The sequence below is a fragment of the Hydra vulgaris genome, chromosome 05 (genome assembly GCF_038396675.1).
Source record: "Hydra vulgaris chromosome 05, alternate assembly HydraT2T_AEP".
NCBI lineage: Eukaryota > Metazoa > Cnidaria > Hydrozoa > Anthoathecata > Hydridae > Hydra > Hydra vulgaris.
In genome coordinates, this window is record NC_088924.1 from 15,503,993 (window position 1) to 15,530,163 (window position 26,171).

At 27.3% G+C, this 26,171-nt stretch overlaps 1 protein-coding gene across 1 annotated transcript in view; it reads left to right on the plus strand.

Moving 5' to 3' along the window:
* Positions 1–22,602, plus strand: part of LOC136071885 (transcription elongation factor SPT5-like) — an 84,545-nt gene extending 61,943 nt beyond the window's left edge. Inside the window, exons 23-30 of the mRNA XM_065797497.1 lie at positions 7,653–7,802; positions 8,078–8,183; positions 15,717–15,838; positions 16,373–16,587; positions 16,882–17,104; positions 17,421–17,482; positions 22,088–22,228; positions 22,396–22,602. Coding sequence (XP_065653569.1) covers positions 7,653–7,802; positions 8,078–8,183; positions 15,717–15,838; positions 16,373–16,587; positions 16,882–17,104; positions 17,421–17,482; positions 22,088–22,228; positions 22,396–22,545 — 1,169 coding nt within the window. The 3' untranslated portion in view covers positions 22,546–22,602. The remainder of the gene's footprint in view (positions 1–7,652; positions 7,803–8,077; positions 8,184–15,716; positions 15,839–16,372; positions 16,588–16,881; positions 17,105–17,420; positions 17,483–22,087; positions 22,229–22,395) is intronic.
* Positions 22,603–26,171: the final 3,569 nt, after the last annotated feature.

A 26,171-nucleotide genomic window follows, 5' to 3' on the forward strand; every position in this document is an offset into this window, starting at 1 on the left:
AAACAACTTAACTCACATTAAACACAATGAAATTTGGAAAAGATAAATTTGGTCAAGTACAAGTGTGACAGAAACCTGCATGAAACGTCGGGTAATCCAGCTAGTGTATATATATATATATATATATATATATATATATATATATATATATATATATATATATATATATATATATATATATATATATATATATATATATGTATATATATTCACATACCTTCAAAAAGTAGTATAACACTTTACGCAATGAAATATGGAAAAGCATCATCATTTTTTTCAACTATTTCCAACAGGAACTTATTTATTTTTTCTATTCTGTTATTTTTTTGTAAGAAAGAATATTTATATAAATATAGAGAACTATAAAATATACTGAAATATAGGCAGATTTATGTGTATAAACTTTCGTGACAACAAATTACAGTCAGTTTTCCATGTTAAATACATATAATATATATCTAATATGATATATATCTAATATAAAATAAATCCAATATAAAATGAAACAAAATAGTAAACTTACTCAAACCAGTATCAGTTATACTGTGTGAAGTGACTTAAAAACACTTCAGTTTTTTTTTAATTGCTCTAAAAAATAGCTTTGAGCTCTTTCCAATTGCACTAAAAAATAAAACAAAACTTGCTTAGCTAAGTTGTCTAGTTCTTAAGTATCTGAAAATAGATAAGTAAAAAACCAAAAACAAACAAAAATTTATTAAAACTGCTATATTTAAACAAATTAAATTAAACAAAGAACAACATCAATTCTCCTTAAAGGCTAAGAAAAATATTTCAGCTAAATTTTGCTTGCAGACCTTGCTTGTAAAACCATGTGAATAAAAGACACATTCAGAAAAGCCTAGAAACTACTTAAAAATGACATATTCAACATTGAAGTTTGAATGTTCACTGGACTAATTATTAGTAGATGGTTTTAAAAAATTTATAAAAATTTACAACAACATGTTCTTCTATATGGCATAACTCCATCATATGATAAATCTGAAATGAAAAAGTGGAACGAATAAGTAAGTACAAAGAAAAACATCATATATGAATCGAAAATAAATGTATCTGTTAGAGATAAGATGTCATGATAAGAGAGTAGTAGTTGTTAAATATTGTTATTTTATGTTAGCTTTTAGAAAACAATTAATGTTGGTACTTCACGGTTCTAAAAATTCCAATTAAGATATAAACAAAATGTATATATAGCAAAAAGATTTTTTCTTGATTTCTTGATTGAAAAAATTTTAAAATAACATGAAAAAATCTAAAAAGATTCATATATATATTCATATATAAAGAAACATATCTCGTAATAAAATATCAATTTATAAACATTTTTTTTTTTTTTACACATCTTCACTTTCAACTTTCAAATGAACCATTGTCAGATAATCAACTGTTTTTGATCCTCTCGCTCTACAGCCACCTTGTTAACTGGATTAGATGGAGGCAATGAGGCTAGGGCTATTGCACTTGAAATATTTACTTGACAAAGTTTGGCATGTTGGTCTTCTCCATAAGCTTATGAGATTATCAAATTGTGTCTTTCTACTCGCTTTATTAAAGTCATCCTCGAAGACCAACACTCATCTTTATTTCCATTAACTTCTGGGGTACCTCAAGGTTCTATCCTTAGTCCTGTTTTGTTTTTTATCTACATTAATGATCTTTCCTACAACCTTACATCTAAAGTAGCTTTATTTGCTACTGACTTTATACTCCTATCTTCACAAAAAGTCTTTTTTTTTAGATCGATAAGAACAGGTAGTCAATCTTAAATCTGATCTATATATATTTATTTATATATATTTCTGTAACAGATTGAGGCTCGCATTGATTTGTAAATTTCAACTCCAACAAAACTCAGTAGTTGTAAACAACTATTGCAGTACTGTTGACAATCCTATGTTAAAGAATGGTAATCGTCTCACTGAGTCCTCTACTTTACATCTTCTTGGATTACTGCTTACTACTGACCTTTCATGGAAACCATACATACAATCAGTTGCAGAGTTTGCATCTGCTAAGGTTGGTTCTCTTTATGTTGCTTGTCATTTTCTCACTCATAGTTCCATTCTCAACCTCTAAAAATCTTTTATTTGTACTGTATGGGATATTGTTATCATATTTAGGGTGGTACTTCTAATGATGCTCTTTCTCTTCTAGACAAAGTTCAAAAAAGCTCTCTGCTAAGCTTGAGCCTCTTTCCCATTGCATTAAAGTTGTATCTTTTTCTCTTTTTTTACAAACTCTATTATGGTTGCTGCTCAAAGGAGCTTTTATCTCTAGTTCCATCATCATCTCTAGTTCCATCAAATAAAACTCATTCTTGCTTGACTTGTCATTCAGCAAAGTATTATTTGTTTTTTTTTTGTTTTTGTTTTTTTGAGACATCTTGGCTTCCAACAAGGCTGCAAGCAACCACTAATTAGAGTTGGAAGTTACTGGAAGAGAAAATATAAAGATTGTAAAGTAAGATAATAATTAACAGACAAATTAAAGGATTGCTAATCATATGAATCAGTAAAGTAAGATTAAGGAAGTGAATTCCAAATAACTGATGTTTGAGGAAAAAAACTAGAGGCATAAAAGTTTTTGGAGCACTTAGGAACAGTCACAGAAAAGGATGAGACTTACTTGAATGACGAGTAACACAAGAATTTTAGAAATTTAGTAGATGGCACAAGAGAGGCTAGCTCTTTAGAGCAGTGCCCATTATAGTATCTGTAGAAAAGAGAAAGAGAAGCAACATTATAACAATGTGATAATGGTTGGAGGTTGACTCCAAGAGCAGGTCCAACTATGTTTACAATGCATTTTTGCACCTTGTCTAAAAGAGAAAGGGCATCATTAGAAGATCCGCCCCAGATATGGCAACAATATTCCATACAATGCCAGATTTGAGATTTATAGAGATAGAGAATAAGAAAAGTAAGAGTAAGAAAGTGTCGAGCTCAATAAAGAGATGTAACTTTAGCAGATGCTAGTTTTGCAATGGGTTTGATATATGTTTTCCAAGAAAGATTGGAAGTAAGAGTTAATCCTAGAATTGAAGGGTAGATGACTCATCGAGTACATTACCTTTCATAAATATAGGAAAATCTAAATTATTGCAATAACGATTGGCTGAAAAAAATGAGTTTTATCTGAATTAAAGTTCACCAGCCACTGTGAGCCCCATGCTGTAGCAGAAGTGAGATCCTTTTTAAACTCAAATGCCCCCTCCAAGCAATCAGAGAGTGTTGGCTTATTATTATGACAAGAATAAATGGTAGTATCATCAGCGAACAATGCCACCTTAGATGTGAGAAGGTCTGGAAAATTGTTAATGTAAATTAAAAAGAGTATATGGCTAAGGATTGAACCTTGAGGAACCCCTGAAGTTACAGATTAAGAAGAAGAATGCTGTCCATCAAGGACAATTTTTATACTACAATTGGAGAGGAAGGATTCAATAACCTTAAAGATGTTACCAGATACATCATAAGAAAGCTTATGGAGAAGACCAGCATGCTAAACTTTATTAAAAGCTTTATCAAAAGCTTTAAAAGAAATGTCAAGAGCAATGGCCTTAACCTCCCCACCTTTATCTAATGCACGATAAGACCTATCGGTTATTACTGTTAGCAAGTCAGCTGTAGAACAAGAAGATCGAAATCCATACTGATGATCAGAAAGTAAGTTATTAGATTCAAGATGAGAGATTAAGTGTTTGTTAATTAAAGATTCAAAAACCTTCCATATGATAAGAGGAAGACTAATGGGACGGTAGTTAGACAAATCAGATCGCTCTCCAGAGTTTTTGAAAATAGGGATAACAGATGCCACTTTCCAGCATGCTGGAAAACAAGACTCTGATAAGCACTTGCTGAATTGTTTTGAAAGTATAGATGACTGCTCCGGAGAACACTTCTGCATGGCTATAACAGGTATGTTGTCCGGGCCACAAGCTGTAGAAGAGTCTAAACAGGAAATCACTTTTTATTCAGAAGCTGAAGTGATATGAATGCCATGCAATGGATCAACCTGTTTGACGGCTATATCAGGTAGAGCGCAACTAGTGGAATCAAGAGATGATATTAATGAAACGTTTTTAGCAAACAATTCAGATTTGTCTATAAGTGAGGTGGCAAAGTCTGAACCATACAAGAGAGGTGGAATTACAGGTTTGCCCTTTATATTGATACTATTAAAGATTCTCCAGATGTTACGATAGCCTAATTTTTGTGATGAAATACAAGAATTCATGACCTGAGAATAGCGGGCTTTGGCGTTAGACAAAACCTTTTTTACAATGGTTTCTAGCTATGGTAATAGCATCACAGAAATGTCAATAAAATAATAATCAGCATAATAGACTAAGCAAAGTATGAAATGATAGGATTTAGTGTATGTTTGAATTATATAAATTTAGGATTCTTGAAACATTTTTTTTATAAATAAATTTAAAAGTAGTAATAAATAATTTTAGGAGGATGCGTAAATGACGCACCCCTATAAAATACTAAAAATCATGACTATTGCTATCCTATTAATCCTTACTGTCAATTAATAAATGTATATTTTGTTGTGTCGATCCCTAATATTCATTTAAAGCATCTACATAATGTTTATTCAAAGCATACCCAAATTTATGATAAGTTTTAGTAATTCTTTTAGTGCAAAAAAGTGCATAAAAAATAGTTAGGCCTTATCCATACCCCTAATTTCTTTCTAAAAAATAAAATATAAGCTAAATAAAAATAAAACTGCTAAAAAAATATTAAGAATAAAGCTAAAGGAAACAAAATATAAACTGTTTAAAAAATTAGAAGTTGTGATCCTTTCTACTTTTTTTCTGATAAAAATGTAATATATATAAATGTAAATATAATTTTCTAAACTGTTTTCTATACTTACCTCTTTTATAATACAATCTTAATATTGCTATTATAATTTATCTAATATTTCTAAACTGATAAATAATAATTAAATTCCAAAAAGTAAAAAGTTTTAACATGCTTGGTAGATATTTCTTAAATGACCGCGTGCATATTGAGAACGCGCTCTTTCAAGTTCAGAAAAGCCTAGTAACTAATTAAAACAACTTTATAAATGAAAGTGAAACGACACTACTAAATTAAATTACAGTATTAATTACATCAGTTGTAAAAGAAGCAAAAGAAAGACAGGCATTATAATTTCTAATATATTTTAAAAAATTTATGTTGGAATTATGATCTATATAATCCCCTGTAAATAAATCTTGTAAAGTTTGCAAAAATGGTGAAAGTGGAGGTAAAACCTCCTTTTCATTATGGCAACAGAAAATTACTTTCATCTGGAAATTTTTTAGCACCGCAATGTTGACAGATCTGGTTCATTTCACCTAAAAAATTATTATATGGAATATTTCTTCTTGCTATACAATGCATTCTTCCTTGTCTTGCAGAATTTCATACATTATTTTTATTAGGGTTCAAGTTAATTTCTGCTTGTCTAGCTCTATTTCTTTTATTTTGACAACAATTAATTTCATTTCGTCTAGCTCTATTTCTTTCATTTCGATGAAGATTATTTTCAAGCCGCCTATTAGCATTTACACTAATGACTTCTGCAAGCCCAATACCATCCATTTCAATTTCACTATTATTATTACCAGCAGTATTGCTACTGTAGTCACAAATGAATGTAAAAAAAACTTAATCTTTTCTTTAAAATGCTTACTACTACTCTAAAGTGAACAAAAGGAAAAATCAAGTAACTTTTATAAATCACTGCATTTAAAAAGAAATAAAAAAAAGAAAACTAAATCAAATAAATAACCAAAAATTTAAATTAAATCAAATATACTATTTGAAAATTATAGAAACATATTTTTAAGAGATAAAAAACAAAAAAAACAAATGATAATATTCTATCTAAATAAAATTAAAAATAACGAAAGCAATTCTAATAACAAAGAAGTAATTTTGATAATAAAAGTTTATTTTGTTTTTTATCTATAAAACATTTCAACTAAGCTATTTAAAACAGCTATAAAATTAATATAAAGTAATATATTTATGAAAAAATATAAAGCAATATATTTATGAAAAAATATAAAGCAATATATTTATGAAAAAATATAAAGCAATATATTTATGAAAAAATATAAACCAATATATTTATGAAAAAATATAAACCAATATATTTATGAAAAAGTATAAACCAATATATTTATGAAACAATATAAACCAATATATTTATGAAAAAATATAAACCAATATATTTATGAAAAAATATAAAACAATATATTTATGAAAAAATATAAAGCAATATATTTATAAAAAAAATATAAACCGATATATTTTTATGAAAAAATATAAACCAATATATTTATAAAAAAAAATACTCAAATGCAATTACTTATATAATATATAAACCTTTGAAATTTAACTTATTAGTTCAACAACTGGTTTACCATTAAGGTCAAAAACTGATATAAAAGTTATACCAATTTTATTAAAACTTTTAAGGTAACAATTTTTAAAATAAAAGATTTATTAAAATCCAAAAATATGACCAAAAAATAAAAAAATAATTTTGAAATGATCTAAAGATATTTATCAAAAACATAAAACAATATTTAATAACATCTAATAATAATTTAAATCAAATATTGAATAAAAAACAAAAAAAGCAAATAAAAAAACTGCGATTCTCATAACAAAGTTAAAGCTTTACAAACAATAAAATGTCAGTGTTGGCTCAAAATTTTAATTTATTTTTATAAGTTTTCTAAAACAGAACAAAAAAAGGTAATAGGATCACAGAAATGTCAATAAAATAATAATCAACATAATAAACTAAGCAAGGTATGAAATGAAAGGATTCAGTGTATGTTTGAATTATATCAATTTAGAACTTCTTAAAACTTTTTTTTCTAAATAAATGTAAAAATAGTAATAAACAATTTTATGATAAAGTTTTAGTCACTCTTTTAGTGCAAAAAAGTGCATAAAAATAATTAAGCCTTACCTTATTGTCTATTCTGTATATTCTGATTGAATTTTAATTAGTCCTATCCATACCCCTAATTTCTTTCTAAAAAATAAGATATAAGCTCAATAAAAACAAAACTGCTAAAAAAAAACCAAGGTAAAAAAAAAAAAAAAAAATAAAGTTAAAACAAACAAAATATAAACGATTTAAAAAATTAGAAGGGGTTATCCTTTTTTACTTTTTATCTAATAAAAATGTAATATAAAATTTTCTAAACTGTTTTCTATACTTACCTTTTTTATAATACGATCTTAATAATGCTATTATTATTTATCTACTATTTTAATGCTATTATTATTTATTTACTATTTTAACCGTAGCTAATTAAAACGAAAGTAAAACAACACTACTATTAAGTTACAGTAATAATATTAAGATGAAGCAAATGGGTTGACCCAAAATTATTGATTATAAACAGGCAAATTTGCTTGTAAGAATTTCTAAGAAGATCGAAGAATGCCAAATGTTGTCTTTGTAAGGCAATATTTGGTGGTCATCAGAGTTAAAGCAATTATAGATCAGCATGTGTATAAGGACTACTACTGTAGTCACTGCTTTATTTATATTTCTGTTATTTATTCTTTTAATTTTTTTGTAGACTTGTTTTACTTTTTTTAAAGGTGGTGGTGGTGGCGGAAACAATTTTGATGGAAGAGGTAAAGGTGATGGTGGTAGAGGAGGAGGTGGGGGTGGGGGTGGTGGAAGGGGACGTGGTAGGGACAATTCACTTATCGGTCAAACAGTGCGCATTGTACAAGGTCCATTTAAAGGTAAATTTTTAAAATAATATTGTTAGAAAATTAATGAATTTTTTTTACTAAAAAAAAATATATTTGTTTTTAAAATTTAGCAAATCCATAAAAATGGTTGTTATAGACCTTAGTTAAATTAATATTATACAATATATAGCTCTACACCATAATTATGAATAATAATTTTTATTTATAATTATAATTATTATAATTATGTCATAAGTTTATAAATTTTGTTACTTAATATTTTAGCCATACACTTTTTAAAATTGGAATAAATTGCTTTTTTAAAGGATACTTTGGTATTATCAAAGATGCTACAGATTCTTTGGCAAGGATTGAATTGCATACTAATTGTAAAACAATATCTGTTGATCGATCTCGATTATCTCTGACAAGGTTTTTATATTTTATTTAAATATTTTTATCAGAATAGTAGTGTAAAACAGATGACATTCATTTAACAATTTGATTGACATTTGGTAGCAGATGACATTCAATTGACATGACGATTCATGTGAAAAATTGGTATAATATGTTGATGTTCATCTATAATGGAAGCTTACTCTAGTTAAATTTTTACATGGTAGATGAGCAATCTGTAAATGATAATGATTTTATATCTTCCATATTTTCACTCTATTTCCAAGTAGAAGAGTGCAAAGATGTTGATGCTTAAGATTATGCTCTCAAATATTAATGCCTATATTAACACAGTAAGGATGAATCACCATTTTATACCAGATTGTCAAATGTCGTAACCACATTACTCACTACTTACTTGGGTCAATGTTACTTACTTTAACAATAATAATAGCTAAATTATTTACTAGCATATAATTAAAAAGTAAACGAGCAGGACCTGCATTTTTGTCAAATTTAGAATCACCATCACAAGAAAATTAAACCCATTTTACGCTATAATAAATTAATATATAATAAATTATAATAAATTATTGTCAAAAGCAAAACTATGTAAAGCACTTATAAAAGAGTTTGCAATAAAAAGGTTTTTGATGTTTATTGATTTGATTGGGTCAAAAATATATTATTAACAATATTTACTTTTGAAATATTAACTCACAAGCACATCCAAATTATAACTTCTAGATCCAAATTATAACTTCTATAAGCTTCTATTGCTAAAATTATTTTTAAATATTCACATACAAGCAGATCCAAATCACCCTAGCTTCTGTTGCTAAAGTTATTTTTAAATATTCATTTACAAGCAGATCCAAATCAATCCAGCTTCTGTTTAAGTTATTTCTTAACTATTAAACTATTTAACAAGTGCTATTTAATTTGCTTAACTTGCAAAACATCTGTCATGTTTTTAGTGGTATGTGATTTGTCTGTTGGCGGTGTTTTAGTTACTGTGTTAGCTCACCCATAATTTGCTATATATGTATGCTTGTGCTCTGTGTGAACCTCTGGTTGGATCTTAGCTCAGTTACCAACTAGTTACTACAACTATAAAACATGCATTCACCTTGATTTCCAGTATTTTTTTAGATATATTTTTTTTAATGCATTTCCAAAATCTCTGATTCAAATTTTTAAAGTACTGCTTACAGAAGTAACTTTTTTTAACAACTCCAGGTCAAGTCAGGTTCAGGATCATCATTGATCACCCTGCTACTGGTAACATGTAACTACCTACTCCATATCCTGCTGTCTTGTTTGATTTGCTTTTCTAAGCAAAAGCAAAAGAAAAAAACCTCTGCCCTGGGGCTCTTGGTTAAGTAAAGGCTATAGATGGTGTCACTATGAAAATACTCATCTTAAGCTAATATTAACTGCATCCAGCTACAGTTTTGTAGAGGGCCTACTAGACTAAAACTTTAATGCTAAGCCGCAAAACTATGTTGACCAGCCTCACACCCTTTTTTCATCTATCAGGCTGGCATCGATGTAAATCTGTGTTATATTGTTTCTGCCTATGATGATAGATGCTGGATCTTTTTGACTCAACACTTATGGATTTTTGTTTTAGTCTCCCTGATAACGGCTATACAATACTTTCTGTTATTTCTTATGAAGGCAAACTCTAAAACTCAGTTTAATGGTCCCAAGGCCGTCTGTCAATAAGGTTTCCCAAACTCTGTAGTAGCTCTCAGAGAGGCTGGTTCCATCAACAGCTAATAAATATCTGAGTATTAATAACGCCATGTTGCGCATGAATAATATCCCTGTTAGTGCTTTTGATGTCCATTCTATAGGCCGCATAAGAAGCCCTGAGTTGTAACTTTTGGTCAATCATCAGGATTTTGGCAACTGCATAGCTCATTGTTTGGGCTGACATGCTTTGTACATGATATATGCTTTGTACATGATGTATGATTGAGTCGAGTTCTCCTAATCTTGACTAAATTAAACATAAAAAACCATCTCCACCATTTGTTTTAAACTATCTTTTATAAATATTCATGGTCATGGAAATAACTTTATATCAGTTAAATCCTACCTCTTGCAAAATTCACCAGACTAACTTGCTCTTTGTGAGATGAATTTAAATTTTTCTTAAGACTTCTTGAGGCTCCATTCTTTTGAATCTAATTTCTGACCAATTGACCGTTTTCCTTTATCTTTCAGCCAATATTGTTGTTGTTGGTGACTTAAATACTCATCACATTGAATGGCTTGGCTCTAACACCACTGACCCTGCTGGCACTAAAGCCTGAATTATTCCTGTATTTCTCAATTGCTTACTCAGGTAAAAAAAGCTTAAAAAAATTATTGTTCTTCACATACCAAAAACTTTAATAAGGTTTGGCATGTTTTTCTTCTCATAAAAGCTGTATATGTAAAGTTAGCATCTATAGCAGTTAGCTAAAGTTGCTTCTCTTTATCATGCTTGGAATTTTTTATCTTTTGATTTTATTCTCTACTTTTATGAACTTCTTATAATGTATATATAAATGTATAAATGTGTGTATATATATACATATAGACAAAGACGAGGATAGACAAAGCAGGGGTTTTTGCTAATCCTGGTTGATACATTTATCATAAATCCTATTTTATAACTGTTATGTTGTGTATTAGTGTTTCTAAAAAAAATATCTCTCAAGCTTTTTTCATTCTCTATGGTCCAAATAGGCTAAAAAAAAAAGACTAAAAAAGAATTTTTTTCTCATTTAAAAGTGATATATGTAAAACATTATTTTTTTTAAAAAAAAAGACCTTTTTTAGGAAAAAAACATATTTTAGAAACTCTTTTCAAAATATTTATTTACAGTATAAAAAATTAGGCATTTTTGAATTGCTTCTTTGTCAAGTCCTTCTTAAGTTTTTTTCTGTTATCTCTGGCAAAGAGCATGAGATTCTGTTTCTTGTCATCCGACTTGTAGCCTCCAACAAAGTCCTGAATCAGTCTGATATTCCTTTCCGCAAAGTTATTGGCACATACGATCGACTTAAAAAATTTTTAAAATAAATCAAACGTCTCACAACTCCGTTGATTCACTTCTCTACCTCTCCAACAAGAACCTCAGCTACTATGAACAGAATCCAGCTCTGTAAACCTACCAGTTCAGTTAGCTCCATTAACCTTGTAATAACAGTAATCTGAGGCTACCTTCTCAGTAATCTTCATGACAACCTCCAGGTTGATGAAACCTGGTATATCTCCTCCTAAATAGAAGATAATTAGTTCACAGAGCTTTTTGTAGTCCCCCCTGTTAAATGTTTTTGTGGTCAATGCATTTTTGCAAAACCTTAAGGCCTATCTTGCAATGTTGTACCGGGATGATCCTACATGAAGCTCTATCAAATCAAACCTGATGATCTCCTCCATCTTGTCCGCCTCTTACTTGGCATTTGGGCAGACTTTCTGCAATCTTATATATAGTGCTCTCCTGAGCCCTTTTGTTTTCTCTTTAGTGAGAGCTTCCATAAAATAAGAGTTGTGTAACTCCCACATGTGTCGCCTGCATATTGATAGGATACTTAAGAAGAAACAGTAGCCTTCTGGGGTAAGTCTTTATCTTTCTTTTTTCTCATTTATTTGTGGCTTTCTTCTGAAGACAACCCATTTTGAAAAATACTTCAAAACATTAAGTAATTTAACATACATTTAGTTATTATTATAATTATTATTTAATTATTCCTTTCATCATAAGTTTACCTTTTTAATTGACCCACAGCAATTTAAGTTGGCTTGCTTTTTTTAATAAGTATAATGCTTATAAACATACAAGGTTCAGATTTTGTTAAGATAAAATAAGCAAATGATAAGTATATTGTTGAGCCTAACTCTAAATTACACATGTTTTGCGTAATATGAGCAGAAAATTATTAATACCAGAATTTTTGGGCTTATTTGATGCATGAAAATCATTAAATAAAGTTATTGTATTTTTTTTGTGCAAAACAAAAGTATATATGTATCAGAAGTTTAGGCATGTTTGTGAGCCTCATAACATTTGGTGTAAGCATACCTGAACCTGTTTCAAAAATAAATATGCTTATAAAAACATGTATCAGACTTGTAATATTATTATTCATCTTAGACATAATCAATAAGTTAATTAATAAAATAAATAAAAGATAAGAAAAAATTTCCTTACTAACTTATCCCAAATTGACATTATTTTTTTCAAAAAATTCAATTTTGTCAAGTTTTACAGATATCACTTTTTGACAACTGATTTTTTTTTCCGTTGATTTTTAACTTCAAGAGACAGCTCCTTTTTTTTAATCTCAGAGAATATGAATAACTTGAGAGGTATCCTGGGGAAAATAAGTTTGTTTCTGTGACACCCTATTGTGTATATCTCATAAGCTTTTGACTCATTTTGTAAGTTACGAAAATTTTTCCCATTTTGTAACTTCAAAGACTAGTTCTTTTAAATAAGAAAATGAACAATTCGCTCATTCAAATCAGCAATTCATTTTTACCATGTGATACTTAGTTGAAAATGTATGGTAGGAAAAATATATTCTGGATTTTTTCAGAGATCTTTTAAAAAATGTTTTTCAGATTTTTAAAAATATGACCTAAATAATCAGAGTTATTGAAACTGTTATCCAGTCAAGTTTCTTTCATGTTAACCAGTCAAGTAACTTTCATGTTAACCAGTCAAATTTCTTTAATTTTACTTTCCATTGTATATCACAGGCCTTGTTAAAAAGCATTATGCAGCTTGCATTTTACGTAGGAAATGGCGATTTGCATACTTGTTCAGCAGTTTTAGGTTAAGCAATAAATTTTTTGGGTATTTAAATTATCTTTTAATATTGTTTTATGTAACATTTATTCAGAAAATATAAGTTTGTAAAATAAAGCATTTAACCACAACTATGATTATTTTAAATAATTTTTTCTAAAAAGACTTTAAATTTTATGTTATTTTAAAAGTTTATACTTATTTTTAAAAGAATGTTAAACAGTTATTAGAAATGTAGAATTTAGTTTCAAAGGTATGTAAAATAGTTTAATAAAACAGTAAAAAAAATTTTCTTGCTAATTTCAATAACTTTTAATTTTGTTTAAATAAGTGTTTTAAATATTTTTATTTGTATTTAATTGAAAAGTGATCTGTAGTATGATTCATTGATTCATTTCAATAACATCGCAAATGGTGGACACTTTTTTCTAACGGATAGAAATAACTTTTTTAAGGAGGAAAAAAGAAAAAATGGAAAAGAAAACATTTATAAATTAAACAAAAAATAGAATCAACTAAAAAGAAGAATAAATAAATACTTTAAAACAAGAAAAGAAAAAGAAATATCTGAAAGAAAATAAGTAAAGAAGTATTGAAAATAGAAATTAAAAAAAAAAAGTTAATGAATGAAATAAATAAAAAGAAAGGAAAAGAAAGAAAAAAAAAAATATTTATACATCAAAAAAAGATCGGCAAATGAAGATTTTTTTATTTTTTCATATTTTTGTTTTGTTTCATATATTTCTTTAGTTTTTTCATATGTTTCTTAGGATTCATTATTTACAATTTATTTTTTAGTTATGTTGTTATGCGATCTTGTAGTAATGATTTTTCTTTATTTTCAAGCGTATATATATGATATCTAATTTTTTTATACAGTTATATATTTTTTGTTTTTATTTTCGTTTTAGCCATTTATTATATATGTTTTATTCTACCATGTATTATTATTACATTTTTTTCTTCCTTTATTTATTATTTTTAATTTTATATTGCTGTTTTCTTATTGTTGTTTTTTTTTTTTTTTTTTTTTGCCAAAGGAACTTAACGTAATCTTTTGTTTTGCTTGTAATTTTTGTTGTAACTTTTGTTTTGTTTTGATTTTCTCAGTGTTTTTCTGTTTATATTTTATTAATTTACTTTGTCATATTATTTGCAATATATTTCAGTTATTATATTATAAGAAAATATATTTACTAAATCTTTGTAATTTTTTTTTAGCAGTAGTAGCTTTTATGTCATCGTTAGTTGTTACATTTTGTCAGTTTATTACTGTTTATAACTGTGACTTTGTATGTATAAACGATTGTTGTATGGAAAGTTCTACCGATTCATTTAAATTATTATAACTACTATATTATTACTTTTGTTAAAATAACATGTTATCATTATAATTGTTGGGTAAATAACATGTTATTACTATTATTTATTATTATTACTATTATAAACATTATTTTTGTTATTATTACCATTACTATTTTAATCATTGTTATTAGGTGTTTACTTAATGTTAGTAGTTTATACTATTTGTAAACAACCTTGAAATGTAATACCAAATATTTCAAAAATATATTGATTGATTGATTGTAAACACTGGTGTTACTGCATTGGCGGTTAGCACAATAGCAATTTTTTTTGATTATGCGATAAAAAGCAATAAAAAATTGTATTGAATTGCATGCAATTATTTAGATAAAAATCAACGCGCAATAAATTGCCCAGCAATTTGCTTTATAAAAATCACTTCGTAATTTATCGCATTGGCAATTTTTAAACAATATTTACTGATATATTTGCGGTTTTTTGCAACTTGTTAGATTTGTGGCAATTACTTTCCTCTAAGAATGTCGATGTCAAGAAATTTTTATCTTGCTAACTAATTCATTACTTAAAATATAAATCTCTTCATTGTAGATCAAAATATGTGAAAGCAAATAAAAACTTTATTTTTTTTACTTTTGAGAAAGGGGAGAAATTTTTTTAAATACATTTGTGAAAAAACAATTTTTACAAATGTATTTAAAATTTTTTGTTTCTTATAAATTCAATATCGTGTAAAATTCTTTTGAGGTAATTTATTGAGCATAAATTTTGTTTACAAATATCTTATTGGTAACTAAAATCTATATATAAATTGTTTATTTATTTAATTAAATTATTTATTATTTGTTTAATTAATAATATACATAAAAAAAATAATAAAAATAATAATAATTTGTGATATAGCAACAAAAGATTTCTAAAGAATAGATAAATAAAAAAATGTTAAGAATGTTTTTAAAAATGACTATAAAGAAATATATTTTTCTAATAATATTAGAAAATTATTAGAGTTTTATAATATTATATTTCTATGATAATATTATAAAACTCTAATTAATATTAAAATTGAATTTAATTACGACAGTGTACTTCAACTAAACTGATGTTGTTAACTTTTAACAATGTAAATATCAAAGCTGTGTTAAAGTTACATTTATTAGCGTTAAGCGTTTTCATTACTTAATAAAATCTCATAGCAAGGCCTGATATCAGACAAGTAATCTGGAAAATATGTCATTATATTCAAGTATAAAGTTAATAACCGCTAAAATGCTTCATTTAAATTTGCTCATAGCCGTAACTTTGCAGTACCATTGTTTTTAGCTATAACTATGAAGCACAATTGTTTTTAGCCATATCCATATTTATTTATTTTTTTAAATATTGCAGAGAAATAAAGTTGAAATACTTTTACTGAAATTCTTTTTTATTTTTTCAGTGGCAAAAATAGGAGTGGAAGCAGTACTTTTTACGGTCATACACCTTTGTATCGGCAAAACCAAACTCCAACAGGTCCTGGTTCTCGTACGCCAGGCGATTCAACACCTTCAATACTTGATGGTATGGAATTTATATTTATTATTTATACTTATTTTTTTAACGTAAATTTAAGTTTTTATGTTGTTTTTTTTTTTAATTTGTTAAGCTAAAGCTCTATTTTCTTTAGCTTTTAAAACTAAAGCAAAAAAAAAGTATTCTATTTATGATTTTTTATTTTTTGTTAAATATTCTTAATGATAGTTATGTAAACAAGGGCTTATTAAGGACTGCAGTCTTGTTGTAGAGTTTGAAAAACTTATTCAAGGATTTTTAGCACTATGGCAGGTTGCTTTTTTTAAAGTTTAGCAGAAGATGTTTTACATTTTTTTTATTTGTTAAGCTAAAGGTCTATTTTCTTTAGCTTTTAAAACTAAGGCAATAAAAAGAACAAGACTGCAGTCAAAAACACTGGTTACACTGTAGTACAAAACACTGGTTACACTGTAGTACAAAACACTGGTTACACTGCAGTCCAAAACACTGGTTTCACTGTAGTACAAAATTCTTGTTAACATTACTATCATAACACTTATCATTTATTTTATTAAAATTCAGGTAATCGCACTCCTAATTATGGTGGTCGTACTCCTTTGCATGATCCTTCGCGCACTCCTTCTCATGATCCTTCACGAACACCTTCGCATGATCAAGGCAACCGTACTCCATCTCATGTTGGACATGGTGGTGCATGGGATCCAACTCAACCAAATACACCTGCACGACCAAGTGATGAATACGAAAATTATTTTGATGTAACAGCTTCATCACCAGTAAGTTGTTTTTAAACATGTAATTTCATTAAAATTTTGTACTCTCATGTATTCATGATTTATCATGGTTTCCATGGTAATGCAGACACTTTTAAATTGTCATTTGTTATTCATATAATACTAAAACCTATGTAGATAAAAAAACCAAGTAAGTACCATATTTTCCAATTTTGTTTATTAACCCTCAAGCAAAACTAAATATACGAAAATAATGTTCATTCTCATTGTCACCGCATTAAATAATAAAATTTTAAAATGTCTTTTTTATGTAGTGTTAATGACTTTTTTAAAAAGGGTTTTGGAAATACACCAAGTCCGCAAACCCCTTCTCATAGTGCATATAATGCTCCATATACTCCAGGAACTCCCATGTCTAATGTATTTGGTGGTGATTCTTCATATTCACCCATGCATACTCCATCACCTATCATTGGAAATCCATTGACACCAGGAGCAGGATTAATGCCAATGTCGCCAGCATACACACCGAATACTCCTCGAAGTCAGTATGATGATGGTATTTTTTTTGTTTTAATAATTAGAATATGTATTTTTTATCAAAACAATAATTCAAAGTTCTTTTATTTATATTAAGTACAAATCAATTTCTAATGAGCATCCTCTAATTTTTAAACAATGTTTGATCTTCAAGTTGAAAATGCGCTGTTTTCTAATTGGTGATTTAATCATCTTTAGAAAATCATTTATTCATCTTTAGAAAAGCATTTTTGTTTTATATCTATTTATGGTCCTATAATGTTTCCTATAAATAAGTGATGATTTTGAATTTAGCATGTTAAAGTTATTTTAATTTTATAACGAACATTTTTTAGAGCATGATCATACTGAGAACTTGGCAACTGACATAATGGTGAAAGTAAATGATGACTATCATGTAAGTTGACTAGGTATTTAAAATATGCATATTGCATATAAGTAATTAAAAAAATAGTCTGTAATTAAAGCCAGACTTTAGCAATGCATCATTGCACATAGAACTAGATCTTAGAAAAACTTTTTTACTCAATGAGTTTGAAGGCATTTTAACTTAATTGAATGCGGAAGCTGTTTTAAAATAATGGGCGGGTGGTTTGAATCAGCATGAGTATAGTTTAAAGGATTTTCGGTCTTATTAATTTATTCATATAAACAAGTAGCTAATATAATGTAACATGTATTTTTTAAGGTAACTTGTATTAAAATATTTTGTTACAATAAATAATATTTTGGTTAAAGAACTTTTGCCTCTAAGCTTTAAAAACACATTAATACATAGAGAAACTTCATTGAACACCTACAGATGTTATAAATAAATTTCATATTAATTATAAAAATAGCAAAGAAAAAGTGCATAATTATGTTTAAATCTTCAAATCTTAATAATTGCTCACAAATTATTTTTTTGTGTGAAAACATTAAGACAAATATTTAGAAACTATAATAAATTATGCATATTGCATATTAATTAATTATAAAAATAGCAAAGAAAAATGCATAAATTAAGTTTCAATCTTTAAATCTAAAAACTCCTTCACAAATTATTTTTTGTGTGAAAACATTAAGACAAATATTTAGAAACTATGATAAATATTTTAATTGCCTTTGTTCCATCAAAAAGTATTTGTTAGTAAAAAAAAAATGCAATTGCTTACATATGATGGATCCATTAGATTAATATATTAATCAATTAGAAATGTTTATATATATATATGTAATTGCTAATATATGATGGATCAAAATCTGTTGCACATACTTTTAGACAAAGAGAAAATATAAAGATCTAAATAGTACACAAAAATGAACTCTGAAAAAAAAATATATTGGATATAAAATCCAGCTGGAAAAAGATCTCAAGGATAAAAGCGCCAGATCAATACTCAAAAAGTGAAGATTTTTTGTTGATTCAGTAGTATAAATGCAAGTCAAGCACTGTGACTGGAGTTTAGTGGAGTTTTTGAGAATTGAAGAATAATAGCCATCAACCGTTGAGCCATCAACCGTCAAGCCATGCAAAGCAACTTTTTATCTGTTTATTATTAAAAACTTATTGTCTTGGAGATCTTGGTTAAGTAAAGACTAGAAATTATGTCTCAATAAAAATACTCATTTTATACCGATGTTAACTGCATCCAGCTATTGTCTTGTAGATGGCCTCCTAGAAAAAGACTCCTCTTCTTCATCTATAAAGCTGGGGTAGATGTAAAACTGTGTTACAGTATTTTCTGCTTAGGATGATGAACCCAGGATCTTCTTGATTTATGGGTACACACACAAACACACACACATATACACACAAACATACAGGGGTTAAAGTAGATGCTGGACATTGGCGCCACCTGGGCTATCTTTGAGACCTTTCTGAGAGGGGCAACTAACAACAGTTCATTTGACAAAATGAATAGTGATAAGTTATCCCTCTCCAGTAGATTTTGGAACGATCCAAGGGGTTCCCAAAATCTACTGAGCGCGAATTTCACAAGTGCAAACTAGCATAAGTGTGAACAACATAAGTGCAAACTGGTGTAAGTGCAAACTTGCATAAATGTAAACTGGCATAAGGGCAAACTTGCATAAGTGCATTACAGTTTTAAAAACTGTCATAAATGCAAACTGGCATAAGCGTGCCAAAAGAATTTGCAAACATTGGCAAAAGTACAAACTGGCAAATGTGCAAATTGTCATAAATGTGAAGCATAAATTGCCATGTGTGTGACTGGCATATGTGCATTAAAAAAATTAAATAACAATGGCATAGGATTTCCATATATGCCAATTTGTACTTATGCCAACCTTTGTAAATTCTTTCGGCACACTTATGCCAGTTTGCACATATGCCAATCTTTGCAAATTTTTTGCAACTGCTTCACACTTAGGTTAGTTTGCATTTAAGCCAATGTTTGTAAATTTATTCGATGCATATATGCCAGTTTGCACTTATGCCAGTTTTTGCAACTACTTTGCACTTATGCCATTCCAAAAGTAGCAAATTATTTATGATGCATGCATCATAAATAATTTGCTACTTTTTGCAATAAAAAAAAGTTATAACAAAAGATTGGTCTTCGGTTAATGGTCAGTTGATGAGAAATACTGAACATGTAAAAAAGATGTTTTGTACACAAAGAATACCTACAAAATCTTTCATTACTGTTATGATATATAAGTTCTGTAAATATAAATCTAAAAAAGTTATTTTATGACAAATACATGATTTGAAAAGTAATATTTTTAATGTTTACACTGATAAAAGTTGTCTTATAAAAGTACTTTGTATTTTTCACCAAAATTTAATTTCTTTAATGTTTTTTTTTTGTATTAATTATTTATATAAATTTTATTAAATTATTAAATTATTAAATTTTATAAAATTTTATAAAATTATATAAATATTAATTACATGTTTAGTACTTTATTTATTCATTTTATATATAAATATAGCTATTCTAATAAAAAAAAACTACGAAAATAATTTTAGTACAAAAAACTCGATTTTGTCCCACTGTGCAATGTTTGCAAATTCTTTTGGCACACATTCCAATTTGCACTTACCCCAGTTTTTTCAACATGTTTGCCCTTTCTCAGTTCGAAATTATGTCAATGCAAATATTGACATAATTTAATATATATAATATAAATATAATTGACATAATTTCCTTTGGCGCACTTATGCCAATTTGCATTTAAGCCAGTTTGCACCTATGCCCATGTTTGAAAATTTTTTGGGCACACTTGTTCCCATTTGCACTTATGCCAGTTCACACTTATGCCATTTTTTGCAACTGCTTTGCACTTATGCCATTTTGGATTTATGAAATTCGCACTTATTCAGCCTCTCGGTTCCAATGGCTGACACCTAGGAGGTGGTACCCAGCCTGATGGCACAGCGTATAACGCAGAATTCCGAACTGGTTGAAAGTTCCCAAAGATTCAAAAAATAGTTTTAAAAAATAACAAATTATGTCAGGCTTAGATTCAGAGATACGTAACTAGAAAAACGTAATCAGTACGCACAATGAAGAAATGAATTATGTTGATCGAGAACAATGTTTTTTTGTTTCTTTTATTGTGAAATAAAGTGTTGTCAACAAGTCATTCATTCAAAAAAAAAGTTTTAAAAAAAACTTTATTTTTTAATTGGCTTTAATTATTCTCTAGTTTATATTTTTCAATACGTTTGTTATATATATATATATATATATATATATATATATATATATATATATATATATATATATATATATATATATATATACATATATACATATATACATATATGTATGTACATATATGTATATACATATATACATATATACATATATACATATATATATATATATATATATATATATATATATATATATATATATATATATATATATATATATATATATATACATATACATATATATATATATATATTATTATTATTATTATTATTATTATTATTATATATATATATTTTATATACTGCTAATATTCAAAAGCTCTTTATATACATTTTTACATTTTTTTTAAGTTAGGCAAGTTACAAAAATCTTTGCATAATAATAAATAATATATTATAAAATATGTTATTAACCTTTTTATATTTAGGGAATTAAAAATACTGCCGGGAAATTAAATTTGCTGGTACACCAAAATTAACAACAACAACAAAAATGAAAATTACAATGAAACATATCATTTGCATAAAACATCTAAAAGGCTTAATATATCAAACATATTTTTTTAATTCTATTTACAAATGCAAAAGTTTAATTTAAACAAAATTTACAATAAACAAAAATTAATTATTTTTTTAATTTTGCTGATTGACTACCTCAAGATTAATCTGAATGTTATTTTTACGTATATTAAAAACATAAAATTAACTTTCAGGGGTTTATCTTGTTTAGAGGTGAAAAAGAAATTTTAAATTATGTTATCTTGCTAAGAGGTGTTAAAAAATGTATTTTTTGAATTAAATTATCTTTAATTTTTTTATTTAAAAATTTTGTTAAGAGCATTTCCTACTTATTTTGAATAGACTTAAAAAAATTTTTTCTGAAAAAATCACCAACTAATAAAATTGGGTGGTTCAAAATGTCTTAATGAACTTAAGTATTCACAGTATAAAACGGTTGAATTCTTGTGTTTTTTAAAAATGTTTTTTTTTGCATATCTTATTTAACACTTATATTGTTAAGTAAAGATATACAAAAATAACAAAATAGCATATTGTTTGAAAAAGAAGCAAGTAAATTGGGTCTAGTAGACAGGTTGTTTAAAAAAGATATGAAAGTTTAGTAAAATTGTAAAATGCGAGTTTTAAGTCGGACATCCCACCCCTACCCCCCACCCCCAACCCCGCTCTCCTTTCTAAATAGTCTGGATCCGACCCTGCAACATATATGACACTGGATTAAAATTTAATGACGTTTAGATTTGCTTTAAAAATGAAAAACGGCGGATTAGCTGACATCTAAATAGTTTATTTCAATGGAGTTTTTAAAATTTTTAGGATCAACGCTACGCTAACAAACGAGCTGCTATTCGTGCAATAGATGACGATGTTCTAACTTTGCAGATGTTAGACACAAAAGAATCCATTACGTTAAACAACACGGATGTAGAAATAGTCCCCCCGGTTGTGAAAGATCAGGTAAATGTTGCAAGTTGTTTTAGGTTTTAAATTTACTGAGACTTATTTGTTTTGAAAGTATATTAATAAAGTATTTAAGTAAAATACGATATTATTATTCGGTATGTGAAGTAATTTTAGTTATTTCATATATGTTTCATTTTTATTTTGTAATAAAACTTTTTCAGGTGAAACTCCTTGCTGGTGCCGATAAAAATTATACAGGCGAACTTATAAATATTGATGGACCAGATGGTATAATAAGAATGGACAAAAAAGATAGCACTTTAAAGATATTGCAGCTTCCTCATCTTGCTATTTATGTACCGAATGAATAATGATGGTTTCATTATTTGGCAATAGAAGTAAAAAAAAAAATTTGTAATTTTCGAAAATATGGTGTTTTTATTCCACTAATCAAGTTTTGGATTTTTAAGCTTAACATCATCAAACATTGGTTTTTTAGTATGCCGATATGTTTAAGCATAATTTATATCTATAGAGGAGATATTGACAAGATAAGATAAATGACAAGATAACAAAAGAAAAAAAAAAGGTTTAAGCAGCCGTACCCCAGTGGTTAGCACACTTGCCTCAGAAACTACAGATCCGTTGTTCAACGCCACCTCTGGGCAAGTTTTATAACCTTGGTAAGGAAGGAGGCGTAAACTTCCTTTCAAATGCTCTTCCGAGGTGCTCTGTGATAAGACCGTAAGGACTTTTTGGGGGCGCCTAAAAATATATTTGAGGGGAAAAATAAATAAATAAATAACGAGCTGTCTAAGTAATTCCAAAAAGTTACAATTATTCATGTTTCATTATATAACATTATATAATATTACCTTACAATAATATAAAATTTTGATAATTTTAATTGATATTTTTTAAGTTTGAACATCGTAATTTAGAATACTGCGTAGTAGGGTACGGCGAGATTTTTTTGCTCACTCTAAAAGCTTAGGAAAAGATGTATTCTTATGTAAAATTAAATTTTAAATAGGATTTCTTTAAATATTTTTTTAATCTGACGAAGTTTTTATATGGTTATAATGAAGAATGTCTTAAGACTTTCTAGTTCTTCCGACTTTCTTATTTTGTTTTAAAAATTAAAAAGAGGTGGTGTTAGTGACGCGGTTTCAACAAAAAACAGGTGATTTATCCCCTATCTTACCCAAATGATATTTTGATAACACTGTTAAAAAAACAATAAATTAGTCTATTGATATTAGAAGCTTAATAAAATGTCTTTGTTTTAAACATAGGTAGCAACTCTCTATGTATGACTCTAGCTCTAATATACCTAACTCTTGCATCTGGTCCAACTACCGACATAAATGCTTCTTTCCCTTGTTTTACAGCACGCTCAGTATTTTGGGTATGAATTTTGACAGAAAGAGTTATTAAAGTTATTAATCTTAGCAAGAACAACATCTTTAGTAAACAAATAAGTATAAACAGGTTTTTGTATTTTTTGATTTTCCCATTTAATTAGCTTTTAAAGGCCAATTGCTGCAAAGTTCAGGTATTTTTCTTTGTCAAATTCGCATATCTCCAACGCCATTATAACCCCTTTGTTTCAAAATATGGTTAACTCCAAAGTTGCGGTCTTTAGCATAATTACTGGATAACAAAAAGATTTAAATACTTTCATGGTTTGTATACCAAGCTCTTAGCTGGATGTAGGGAGACATAATTTCTTTTACCCTATCAGGTTAATTTCTTAGAATTCTGAACTGAGAAAGAATGTGATAGAGAGCATCTCCACGTTTGTCTTTTACGTTTATGTCAAAAAAGGCGGTACTAGCCCGACAAATTTCAAAATTTTCAGATTTTTTTTTTCTAAATGTGAATAATAGTAGATTTTAATTATGATAATTATCTATTATATTTATCTAAATTTAAAATTTATCTATTATAATTAAATTAATCTATTATAATTAAATTTAATCTATTATAATTATTATATTCTATTAAATTTATTATATTCTTAAATATTATATTCTATTAAATTCTATTAAATATTATATTCTAATAAATTATTCTATTAATTCTATTCTATTAATTAATTAATTCTATTCTATTTTATAATAATTAATTCTATTCTATTAATTCTATTAATTAATTAATTCTATTCTATTTTATAATAGTTAATTCTATTCTATTAATTCTATTCTATTAATTCTATTAAATTATTCTATTAATTCTATTATTCTATTAATATTATATTCTATTAAATTTATTATATTATATTTAAATTTATTATATTCTATTAAATAAAATTATTATAATCTATTAAATTATTATAATTAAAATGAATCTATTATAATTAAATTTATCTATTATAATTATCTAAATTATCTAAACTATTATAATTATCTAAATTTGAATAATAGTAGTAGTCTAAAATAGAATAATTGTAGATTTCAAAAATGTATAGTTTTACTATGTTTTAAAGTAATTTAGTGACAGAAAATGTTAATTTGGTAATATGATCTCAAAAAGAAGCCCTTAGCAACCGCATAGCAACAATAAACAATGCTTACTTTTGGGCTAACTTTCCATAAATTTCATCAAACAATTAATTTCTATTATTATTCTACATTTCATATATATCTCCTTTGCTTTATATCAACTTTGCGAATACTTTAATTCCATTAATAATATTAAATTGAATTGTATAATGAGAAGGAAGCGATTTTATAACAGTGTATCAATAACAGCTTGTTATGATTATTTTATTGAATTTATTGCATTTATTTTTCACATTTTACTGCTTTATTCTTAGATGGGAAATAAAAAAAATAGCAAAAGAATAATAAGAAATTATTTTCATGGAAATCATCATAAAATGTCTGATCAACAAAACATTTCACCTGAAAGTGCTTCCTATTCAAATATGTTTAGTAGTACTAATAGTACAAGTACTAAAAAGTTAAACAAAGCAGTTAATTGTATTGGCAGTTCAGCTAAAAACAAACAGACATCTAACGACCTTAATTTTTTTATATTTATACATTTTGGCATTATGAAAGATTTATTTGAGGAGTTCTCACGCTGTTCTGAGTGTAGCTCACCTGTTAAGCTTACACATAATAAAAATGAACACAAAGGGTTTTCACTTAAATTATGTATAAAATGTAGTGTTTGTTCAGCATGCAGATTTTCTTATACTTCTCCTCAATATATACCTTTACAAAAAAGTAAAACTGTAAAAAAAGCACATGAAATTAACTATCGCACAGTTATGGCTTTTCGCGAGATAGGCAAAGGTCATGCTGGAATTGAAACATTTACAAAAATGATGAATATGCCATTTTCTATTGCATTTACTACTTATAAAAAAATTAATAAGACTCTTTATTGTGCATATGAAAAATCTGCTGAAAAAAGTACCCAAAAAGCTGCTCATGAAGTGCGTCAAATGATAAACATCAATGCGTTTAGCAATGATATTGTTAACTGTCATATTTCTATTGATGGAACATGGCAAAAAAGGGGTTATTCATCCCTGAATGGCGTGGTATCTGCAATTTCAAAGGATAATAAAAAGGTCTTAGACTATTACACTATGTCAAAATTTTTGTAAATCTTGTGAGATTTGGTCAAAAAAAAAAAAGGATCAGCTGGTTATGAACTATGGAAAACAAGACATAAGTGTGCGATTAATCATCACGAATCATCTGGTGCTATGGAGTCCGCTGGTGCTATTTCAATTTTTTGTTCCTCATTAAGTAAGTTTAACTTAAGGTACAGTCATTACATAGGATATGGGGACATTAAAGCATACAGCAAAGTAAGGGAAGCAAGACCTTATGGAGAAATGTTGATACCAGAAAAACTAGAGTGTCTCGGTCATGTTCAAAAAAGACTTGGAACAAGACTTCGGAATTTACGTGCATTAAAAAAAAAAGAAAAGTTGAATGACAGTAAAACTCTCTCAGGTAAAGGAAGACTAACTAATGCA